This window comes from Denticeps clupeoides, chromosome 19 (assembly GCF_900700375.1).
Source record: "Denticeps clupeoides chromosome 19, fDenClu1.1, whole genome shotgun sequence".
Classification (NCBI taxonomy): Eukaryota; Metazoa; Chordata; class Actinopteri; order Clupeiformes; family Denticipitidae; genus Denticeps; species Denticeps clupeoides.
The window spans coordinates 7,997,146-8,008,694 of record NC_041725.1 but is presented as its reverse complement, the minus strand read 5'-3'; the positions used below and the strand labels follow the sequence as shown (position 1 = coordinate 8,008,694).

Sequence of the window (11,549 nt, the reverse complement as noted above, 5' to 3'; positions counted from 1 at the left end):
CCCACCAGGTCCGACTGCTGATCCGCAAACAGTCACACCGGGGGACGCCGTGCCAGCGCTGCCCACGCGCAGCAGAGCTGAAAGCAGCTGCTGGGCTCTCCCACGCAGACCCCAGACGTGGGCTCCACACTCGGGCGGCCTCCACGGGGAGCTCTCAGCTGCCATTAAATACATGTTCTGTTCGTCCTCGTGCCCTGCGGGGAGAAAAACCACGTGGTCAGTGTCGAAGGTCAAACTGTGACACCCCGGTGCACCTGCCAGTGAATGAGACTCAAGGGTTTGGAAACAGGGGTCAAGGTTTGTTTGTCTCCATGAGGTTCTCCTGAACAACAGCAAAAAAAAAACTTGAAGCAGTTCTGAAGTCCATAGTGTCATATTTTCCCTGCGCCATTTAAGGGAGGCGGAGCTAGGTGACATGATGACTGCAGCAAGGTTAAATCATCTCGGACGTCGCGCCTGACTACGTCATTCATGAACACAACGTTCACCTTGTGGGTTTTTTATTCAGGAACAGTTCCACAGGACTGGGAAGGTGGTTCTGCATCTAGTGCTTTCCTGCTTTCAGCACCAAATGACATCGGCGCGACGGAATTGGCGAACAACGGCCAGACGCTACGCCTTGTTTTGGGCCCTGGGAGAACATGGCAAGACGCCGCTCGCACACACAGACAGGTGTTAACGCAAACATACATTCGGTGGCCAGCGCACACCGGCTCAATCTCGCTTTTCGATCTCCATCCCGCACCCTTAATTCCACGAGGAGTCGGGAATATGCATTCAGGGCGGAAGGAAACACTGGACTGAACAGCTTTTCGCACTTTCCTTTCCTCAGTGAGAGAGAGATACAGAGAGAGAGAGAGAGAGAGAGCGCGGGGGGGGGGCGGTCATGGACGTGAGTGCTTTATGTGCGCACTGCTGACTTGTTTTACCGTTCTGCCAGATTTCAGTGATTTACGCTTTCCAGTCACTACTCAGCAATGCAGCATTCTCAATGATGCACAGCAAGCACAGCATTAGCAGCACAGCACAGTCAACACGGCACAGTCAGCACAGCAGCCGCAACACAGCACGCTCCTTACGACGCCCAAACTTGCACGCGCTGCGCTGCCAGCACACAACACGATCAAAACGGCCCTCCAAAATGGCTGCTCAGCATTACAAATCAAACAAAACGCTCAACACGGCATCCTCAGCACAGCACAGGCAAAAAGAGGCACAGTACTGCACACTGGGAAGTGCACAGCTGCTAAATAAAGCTTATTGGGATTTTTTTTCTTGTAACCTATCAGTGAAGTAAATTCCTTTTCCAAATGCTGTGCTTATGACGGGTGTATTGGTTCTCAAAGATTAAAATAAAAGAAACAACCCGCCTCCCTCTATTTTACTACGTCGCTTTCTCTACTGATAAAAGAGTCGGGGAGCAATCCACCATCCCTTCGCCACGGGGCGGTTCCGTCTTGTACAAGCTTGAAAGCGTCATATCATTCCTCACAATGGACGGACAAGATTCTTTATTTCCCAACGTGGACGGCTCACAGGGGGGAGACGGACGCCGCAGCACCGGCCCGTCAAAAGGACCGGCTCTGCAGTCAGCGTGTTCCACCACATTCAGCACAACCGGGGCTCCGCAAAGAGCACCGGGCAGCATATCATCCTTCCACAGCCACAGCCAAATTCGAACGTTCCTTCGCCGCACCATCATTTCTGTACGATGCTGGTTCCAGGCAGGATTTATCGCTGTAAATGGCTTCATCGAGGCTCTGTAGACAGCCCTGTCCGCGTGTTAGCGCAGTTTTTTTTGGTAGTTATAGAGGAGCTGCCCACACTGGCGACCATAAAGGGTCAGCAGGCACAAAGCCAAAGGTTCAATTCCCCCGCACTGACTCAGAACTTCAAACGGCAGCGTCCAGGGAATAACAAAAAGGCTCGGAATTCTCATTAACGCACCTTCATGCTGACGCAAAGGGAGTCGGCTGGACACAGAAAGCATCATCGTCCCAAACCAGAGTCACCTGCCCACATTTAGTGACATTGCTCGTCACGCAACTCTGCACAGGCCACAACACCAAACCCCAGCGCGAGACCAGCAGGGAACAGGGGAGAAAAGTGCGAGTTGCTTTAGAGATGTACGCTTCGGAACAGAAGTAAGGTGAGAACATCTCAAACGAAAATCTTAAAACAGCTACAGATGGAACGAAGTGCCGTGCGTGAGAACCAGTAGCAGTAAATCATCAGCGAATTGGGTGATGATGACAAGGGTGGTAGTAGCCTAGTGGGTAACACACTATGAACCAGAAGACCCGGGTTCAAACCCCGCTTACTACCATTGTGTCCCTGAGCAAGACACTTAACCCTTAAATTGCTCCAGGGGGGGACTGTCCCTGTAACTACTGATTGTAAGTCGCTCTGGATAAGGGCGTCTGGTAAATGCTGTAAATGTAAATGAATTGGACGGTAACGAGAGGGAGAGGCTGGGCTCATGCTTGAAGTGAAGACAGCGTCCGGTTTTTAATGGACCCTTTCTGGGTTACGGCTCAGCTTGAAAGGGGCCTTGACTTAAGGTCTAACTTGCCTTGACAGGGGTGTGCACGACGTATCAGGGCAGCCTGGCAGTTTTAGGCTCAGAGGCCTCCTGCCACGAACGTCCAGGACCCTGGACAGCGTCCCCCATTCCTTCACCAGCCACCGACAAAGCAGACAAGCCAGTAACATGTGAATATGACCAATGGAATAGAATGCACTCACACACACACACACACACACACACTAAAGAGAGAGTGAGATGAAGAGAAGAAATTCCGGCCATTGGGACGCTGCGGAAACCGCAGCAAATCTCCAGATCTTCCTCTTAACAATTTGCCGCTAATTGGACGATTACCGTCCTGTTTAACAAATGACAGAGAGAGACGAACGTGGCCTTTTTAAGAAGTAACATTTTCAGCAAACCTGATTGCGGTGCGCTGATGCGGCATGATTGTTTTCCTCTTATTCTGTCCCCCTCCTCCTCCTCCATCACCCCAATATCCTCCTTCCTCAACCACTTGGGGTTTTTGATCGTTTGCAGCTAATTAAGGACGCTGAAAAGGCAGAGAACAAACAATTATTGTCAAAGGAAAGGAGCGGGAGAAAAGACTTGAGTTGGCAAAAATGCAGGCTGAGGATTTCACCGTGCCAGCAGGCAGCCGCATGGAAAAATACAAAAAAAAAAAGAGAGAGAGAGAGAGAGAGAGAGACACACACAAGAGCAGCAAACAACAGGAAACAGGCAGCGGCGACAAGGAAGAACCTGATGGCAACAGGGCCGCTGGGTGGAAGCCGCTCTTCTTTAAGCAATGTCCAGTCTACTGGATGAAAAAAAAACATCAGTCAAAGCCAACCCAGATCACGCCGGCACATTTTAAACAGTCCTGAAGCCGAGTCTTCTTTTTTTTTTTAGAGATCTTTTCAACAATGTGGAAACAATATACTCCAAGATTTTTTTTACATGATGTGCAACAGAGACCAACCAGACGTGGCGTTTCTCATGTTTACCCGAAAAGTTTTTTTTTTTTTTTTTTTCTGCTCATTTTCACTTAAGATCCTCAGGGATCCACAGTGGGTTGATTCTCGGGAGATCCAACATGCAAATGCTGACCCACACTAACACTAATATGCACTCTCCTCTGGTCCGACCGTCAAATGAACTGAAATACCACAGAAATTGAACAGAAATGTACAAAAGGGGAACTCATATGGCCATAGATACAAATATAATTTATTAGAACATAGGCAACACACTTGTCGGTGCATGTGAGTGAAGAGAAAATAATATTCTTCAGTATTTAAACACAAATCACAATTGTGTGCCATATCACTGTTTCAGTCACCATCAAAGGAAAGATGATCTGGTGATCTTTTTGCATCTCTTCTATTTTTTTCTTTTTACCTTGTGGGAAGGTTAAAATACCTCATATTTCTTGTGAGAAATGGCATGCAAACAGTTGCTGATATATCAGTAAGGATGTCATCTTCCTGTTGTCTGACAAATGTGCATATAAATCGAGAGTGCTGCATGAAATCAAATTGTCAGAAATGGCTGTGGATTTAGTATTGAACATAATAGACAGTCTGTGCCGATGCAATGCTGAGCGGTTAACTGGGCAGAAATGAAATAGATGAAGGTCCTGTTTAAAAAGATGCACATTTTATATTTCCCTTTCTCCATCTATTCATATTTAAGCCTGATGTGCAATTCTCTCAGCTCGTATTGGATCAACGAATGAAAAGGCCTTTCAGAGAATAAACACAATAATAATAATATTTCAATTCACTGCATAAAAAAATAAAGCCTCGGTTCTATATTTGATTTTAAATCATATATACGTGTTATATGTCACGGTATTTTGGTCCTGGACTTTAACGTTTCTTTTTTACATCACTGGATAGCAGGGCGGCCATCTCCTCCATCAGCTCGTCGCTCGTCTTCTACACAGAACCCGTGAGCGACTCGCCGTCGCCCCCTGGTGGCCAAAAGCCGCAGCGCCGCTGCGCGCACTGCACACGCAGCCCATGCAACGCCTTTCAACCACCGGAACTAATGGTTTGATTACAGCAAGGGCCTAAGAACACAGTAACATGAACAATATTACATGAATTGGATTTTTGTGAATCGGCCAATACATGTTCACATATGTGCCCCAGTCGCTGATATCTAAAAGTTTGCAGCCCGTTCACAGCTCACGTACATCAACATCATCATACTTGGACCTCGATCCTTGCTCCATTATTCTTTGCATCTCTTTTTTTTAATGCTAGTAGCAGCAATGAGAGATTTGTATGATGCAGATGCAGAGCAGCAGACCTCAAATGGGTTTTTAGGCATATGCGGATTTGACTCCTATAATCTGCTATGACCGTAAAATACTGATATATCCAGCTGCGTCCAGATACTTTAGCTGCATCTTATTCACAGACGGTATGCGTTAGCACCCCTTTATTGGATTTAAGAGTTTGTTTTTATTAAGAAGGCTATACCAGACGCATAATCACTATACATTGATTTTTAACATTACCTTTTACAAGTAAAATTTTTTTTTCACTGAAATTACAGAATAAATATATGCACATTTTTCAAATCTTTGTGAGAGAAAAAAAAACGAAAAAAAAAACAAAAAAAAAACATTAAAAGTGCTTCCTACAAAGCTGTTAGTGATAATATCCAGGAGCATTTTTTTTTTCTTAAGAAAGTGCGTTGAATTCCATAAAATCTTCAGCGTCATTGTGTATTCACAAATGTTGATCCTTGGGCGTGTCCTCGAGACAGAACCGTTGTTTTTGTTGTTGGATATATAAAAAAAAAAAAAAAAATTGAACTCAGAACACTGAACAGCAACGCTTTTGCAGTATCTGGTGGAGCGGTACCCACCCTGCGGTCGGACGCATGCAGAAGACTGCAGTGTTCTACAAACTGTGGACAGAGCCGCGGAGATGTCCCGCTCCTCCGCGCACAGGCCACCCCACCACGGCGAAAAAAAAACAAAAAAACAAAAAAAAAAACTAAATAACCAAAAAAATCGGTGTTTTTTTTTTTTGTGTGTATAAAAATAAGAGTAGATAACATTGCTGGCTACTTTGGAAAAAAAGGCACTTGGTTGAATATCTGAGTATGGCCTTTCCTCCAAGCGAATTTGGGGGAAAAAACATCTGTTGTAATATATTTCTATGTGTTTCATGTTGTCATGCTGCTTTTTACTGGACGGGGGACGGGGGACGGGGGACGGGGTTAGAATCGGTAGGATTTCTCCAATACTTCGAGGTAATCCGGCTTGGTTTGGAGCTTGGCCCGCAACTCGAGGTATTCGCTTTGGGTTTGGTCGGGGAAGCCCTTCCCCGCGGTGAAAAGGAGCGTTTCTTTCAAGCGGGCGTCCTGCTGTAAATCTGGGTATTGCATCCCCGGGGGGTGGGCGTGCGCCACGTGCATGTCCTTTAACTTGGGGACCGTGCCGTACAGGCAGTCCACGAAGCCCACGGTGGGGGTGGGCCTCTGGCTGTCGATGACCGTGGGGCAGAGCGCGCCGTTGGCCTGGTTGATGGTGACGATGGTGTTGAGTTGGGAGCTGGACACGGCCATGTTCCACTCCCTCTCCTTCTCCAGCAGCGTCCGGTAGCTGCTGCCGCCGTCCTTGGTCTCGGCCAACTGCGGCTCCATCTCGCCCTCCCGCGGTTTGTATATGGGGTTGTTGCACATCTGCGTGACCGGGTGGGGGATGTAGTCGTAGACGTGGCCGGCGGGCTTCTCGGGCGAGGCCGCCGGCCGCTCGTCGAACATGCGGCACTGCATCTGGATGCCGGCCAGGTCCGCCTCCGGCCGCTTCCTGAAGGGCAGCTTCTTGCGTCTCCTCAGGACGAAGGCGAAGAGTCCGGCGGCCACGAACACGGCCGAGATGAAGAGGACCAGCAGGCTCAGGATCAGCACCGACAGCGGGACGGGCCCGGCCTGGGGGGCGCGCCTCACCCCGGAGCCGCCGGGCGACGGCGCCAGGGGCCGCGCCGGGGACGGGGCGGCGAGCCTCAGCTCGGGGCAGACGGCCTCGGCGTCCAGGGCGCGCAGGTCCTTGCCGGACGCCGACTCGGGCGTCCGGCAGATGACCTCCCCCACCACGATGACGGAGCTGAGCTTCTCCATCCACTGCTTGAGCGGGACGGCGTCGCAGGAGCAGTCCCACGGGTTCTGGTGCAGGTCGATCTGCACGATGGAGTGCAGGTGCTCCAGCACGCCGGCCACCGGCAGGTGCAGGAAGTAGTTGTTGCGCAGGTTGAGCCGGGCCAGCGAGGTGCCGGCGAAGGCGTCGGCGGGCAGCGTGCGCAGCAGGTTGTCGTTGAGGAAGGCCAGCTGCAGGCCGGGCATCAGGCTGAACGCGGCCGGCTGGACCTCGCGGATCACGTTGTACTCCAGGTAGAGGTAGCGCAGCGCCTGCAGGCCGCGGAACATGCCCGGCGTCAGCCGCTCCACGTCGTTGCCGTTCAGGTACAGGCTCTTCAGGTTGGGCAGGTTGATGAAGGCGCCCTCCTGCACGTACGATATCCGGTTGTTGCCCAGGTGCAGTAGGTCCAGGCTGGAGAAGTTCCAGAAGTCGGAGCGGTAGATCTTCTGGATTAAGTTCCCGCTCAGGTACAGCTTCTTGGCGTTGAGCGGCCGCGGCAGGAGCTCCGAGATGTTGTGGAAGCCCTTCTCCTTGCAGTTGACGGTGAGGCCCAGGTCCGTGATGTGCAGGTTGCAGGTGCAGCCGGCCGGGCAGATGATGGGGATGGGCGGCCGGGTCTGGTAGGCCGCGACGGGGGGCTGGTTGGGGCCGGGGTAGGCGGCGCGCGGCGTGGGCGGGGTCTTGGTGGGCCGGGGCCGCTTGGTGGGCTTGGCGTGCCGCTCCTTGTACTCCACGGACGAGGCGGTGTTGTGGAAGGAGGACAGCATGGACGACGGCTTGGTGGGCCACGCGCCCTCGCTGCTGAAGGGCGTCTTGGGGATCCCCAGCCGGGCCTCGATCTCCGCCTCGGACAGCAGCGGGCACAGCTCGCCGCGCCGGATCTCGCGCAGGTCCTTGCCGTGGAGGTGGAAGGGGTACTCGCACGTGATGTCGCCCACCAGGGCGGTGTAGGGCACGCGCTCCAGCCACGCCTTCAGCTGCACGATCTCGCACGCGCAGTTCCACGGGTTCTCCTCCAGCTGGATCTCCATCAGGCTGCGGCCCACGAACTCCAGCGTGCCCCTGTACGGCAGCGTCTTCAGCCGGTTGCCGCGCAGGTCCAGGTGCGTCAGGGACACGGACCTGAACAGCAGGTTGGGGAGCGCCGGGATCAAGTTGTCGTTCAAAATGAGCACTCGGAGCTTGTGCAGGTTCCTGAACGCCCCGCTCTCTATTCTCTTAATGACGTTGTAGTCCGCCTGAAGGTACTCCAGGCTCTCCAGTCCCAGAAAAGTGTCGTTCCTGAACACCTCCAGCTTGTTCTCGTGCAGGAAGAGCTTCCTCAGGACGCTCAGGCCGTTGAAGGCGCCGGCGTGAATGTCCTGGAGCGCGTTGTTCCCCAGGTTGAGCGATATGGCGTTGTTGAGGTGCAGGAAGCTGTTGAAGTACAGCTTGCGCATGGAGTTCCTCTGCAGGTTGAGCTTAAAGGGCCTGGACCATGACTGGGACACCTGGCTGACATTTGTAAATCCTTTGCTGTCGCAGTGCACGTAGAAGAAGCCCTCCTTCACTTCACAGTAACAGGGGTCGAAGCAAGGCTCGTCTATCTCCTCTGAGTCGTCCAGCAACGGGATCGGCGTGGTCCATCCTAAAGCTATTGTGCTTAGCAGGGTAACCCACAGCATCCTTCCACCGAGACCTGATGAAGTTACGGCTGAGAGCCACTTCACAGCACTGCAGAGAGTGAAGGAAAACAGACGGAAAAGAGAGAGAGAGAGAGAACATTTTATCGGCTGGAATTTCATCATTCATCCGTAATAATACTTATTATTATTATTATAAAGGTTTAAGTGACAGGGGTGGGACTGAGGGTGGTAGTGGCCTAGTGGTAACACACTCGCCTATGAACCAGAAGACCCAGGTTCAAACCCCACTTACTACCATTGTGTCCCTGAGCAAGACACTTAACCCTGAGTGTCTCCAGGGGGGGACTGTCCCTGTAACTACTGATTGTAAGTCGCTCTGGATAAGGGCGTCTGATAAATTCCTTGAATGTAAAATGTAAATGGACGGACTCCAGGACAGGGTCATGAGGCTCCTTCTTGCATGGCCCTTGGATTTTGGGGTTCCGGTTCGTGGGGGGTGATGCTCCTTAAAAAAATGACAGGCGTGAAAGTGCCTGGTCAGCTCGCCTCCTAATAACCAGAATCGGCGCTGAGGTCAGAGTTCCACGTCAGCTGATTTCGGGCCTTACGTAACGACGCCGGCGGTGCCAGGGGCTCGCTGCGCTCTTCGGGAATATTTATTAATGACGGTGCGTTTTTTTTTCTTTCTTTCTTTGTCGGCTGTAAATCATGCCTTATCCCCCCCCCCCCCCCCCCCCCCCCCCCATCCCTCCCCGTTAACCGCGTCTCCGGTCCGATCCGTTCCCGAGCGCACGACAACGGGAATCGCGGCGGTTCGGTGACATGTCGCGTATGTCAGGACTTGTAACCCCTGTTATGTCTCCAATACAATAAACCGACCCCCCCCCCCCCCCCCCCCCCAAACAAAAAAAAAATTATCATTTTTATCGTCATCTAAAGTCTCTCTCTCTCTCGGTGTCGCCAAAACGCGCGCCACGGCCAGCCTCGATCTCCCGGTCACGGCGGATCGGTAGCGGGGCGCGCTGCCGGTGGGAAAGTGACTGCATTCTGGGATGAATGGCGCACTTTGTGTGCGCCGTTGGGCACCCCACCGCCGCCACCAGCACCCCTTCGTGATTTCTCTCTCTCTCTCTCTCTCCCCCCACTCCACCCTTCCTCCGTGTACCCGCGGGGCGCCTCGGTCCGTTTTATTCGATCCTGCGGGTACCCACTCGGTTTTAACGGGGGTCCAACTTCACATCTCCCGAATCCGAACAGATGGCGAGGGCGGTCCCGGATTGCTGTCTGTAAAGATATGCACAGGGACGAAAATAAAAACCACCAGATATAGCAAACAAATGATTAATAATCAAGATATAGATGTTTGATTTTGCGCACATAAATTCAGAAACATGTAAAGTAAAAAAAATATATATATATATAAATTCTGCTCCATCATTTCCACAAATAAACTAATGTGTTCCGTTACTATCTCTAAATATCCCCTGCAGCTTAATTGCTTGGAATCGACATTAATTTGCCCTCATTTGACGCCTTTAGAAATGAGAAAAGAGATGATTTGCGCGCCACTCACCTTTTTTCTTTTTTTTTTTTTATTCCACACAGCGTTAGTTCAAAGCATCGGGAATAAACCGGAGATAAAAGAGCAGAAGGATCTTTCCCGGTCCTCCGCCGTCTCTCTCTCTCTCTCTCTCTCTCTCTCTCTCTCCTACTGTGACTAAGGCAAAAGAGAGAAGACGGAGACGTGACCGGAATAGAATGTCCGCGGGTTCGCTCGGGACGCGGCCAGCGGCGGGACGGAGCCGGAGCTCAGGTCTGCTCCATCGTCCGCTCCGCCAGCACCGGCGGGACGCGGGATCATTCCGGAGGAGCCGATCTCCCCCCACCAGCGCTCCGCTGCGACGTCACGGAAATGAGCGTGAAGAAAGCGAGCGCGGAGGGCGGGAGGGAGGGAGGGAGGGAGGGAGGGAGAGAGAGAAGCCGGCGTTGGCGGTGAGGATGGAGGAGGGCTTGTGGGGCGCTCATCTGAGGTGTAATATTTTTGGGGTGCAGGTGAAGCCGCTTCCCTCAAAGGTTTGGCAGAACCTGAGGCTACGCTCGTGTTGCCAAGTCCGCTTGTTGTGAGCGACTTTAATCTTTATATTTGTCCGTGGAAGGTTGTTGGGCTTGTTGTCAAAAGACAGTCTCTTATATGGACGTGCCAGGTTTATAATGTCCACTACAGCAAAAAAGAAAAAAGAAATCAATAAAAGTCACGAGGTAGTAGAGTGGATCGCGTGAATTTTTTTTTTTATTTTGCCAGCTTAGCAGGCCGCACCTGGCAACACAGCTAAAGCTATACCTGTATGTTTCTAGAAGCATAATATAGTACTAACTATAACCCTAATAACTACAATAACTAGTTCACTGTGCACGTTGAATGAGTTTTAATATCAGAATAACAAGGCTAGAGCTCTAGAAATATTTGCGGGCCCGGTCGGGAGACAATCGGCCGAATGAACGCGAATGATCGGGCTGCCGCGCTCCTGAGGAGAGAGGATCCGCTTTTCACCCCGACAAAATAATCTGCCAGTCCGCCTCACGCCTTAACAAGTTTGCTCTCGAGTTCGTGAGTAATTTCGCCTCCTCCGCCCGGCCCCGGCTGCCCGCGCTGCGCCGCTCGTCGTGCCGTCCCGCGCGTCGCCTGCAGCGGGCAACAGAGCTCTGTGCGCGGGGGGCTGGAGCCGCCATGGCGGGCTTCACAGCGTCCTTACCGATTCTGCTAATAACTAGATTTAAAAAAAAAAGTCTCGATGCGTGGACAAAGGCCAGGATTTAATGCGCACAGGCTTAACATATATGTACAGTCCAGGCCAAAAGTTTGTACACATCTTCTCATTCAATGTGTTTTCTTTATTTTCATGACCATTTACTTTGGTAGATTCTCACTGAAGGCATCAAAACTATGAATGAACACATGTGGAATTATGTACTTAACAAAAAGTGGAGACCTGGTCTCCACAGTCACCGGACCTGAACCCAATCTAGGTGGTTTGGGGTGAGATTTTCTGCAAATGAAGAATGTCAACAGTTGATTTTCCAAGTTTAATTCACCGTGCACATGGGGGGGGGGACTTGCAAGAAGAACTCCCACCCGTTCGTAAGATCACAAGCATATTTATACCACTGTGGGTAACGAATGATTTTTTAAAAATCAAATATGCATACAAATAAGATGGCTTTATTAAAATATGCAGATAAA

The 11,549-nt window shown here is 51.2% G+C and overlaps 1 protein-coding gene across 1 annotated transcript; it reads right to left on the bottom strand.

The window, feature by feature from the left end:
* Nucleotides 1-3,732: 3,732 nt before the first annotated feature.
* Nucleotides 3,733-10,232, bottom strand: slitrk3a (SLIT and NTRK-like family, member 3a). Its single transcript, XM_028961848.1, has 3 exons — nt 9,882-10,232; nt 9,520-9,592; nt 3,733-8,396 (listed from the first exon to the last, which is right to left on the bottom strand). The coding sequence occupies exon 3, from the start codon at nt 8,345-8,347 to the stop codon at nt 5,762-5,764; it is 2,586 nt and encodes an 861-aa protein (XP_028817681.1). The 5' UTR covers nt 8,348-8,396; nt 9,520-9,592; nt 9,882-10,232; the 3' UTR covers nt 3,733-5,761.
* Nucleotides 10,233-11,549: the final 1,317 nt, after the last annotated feature.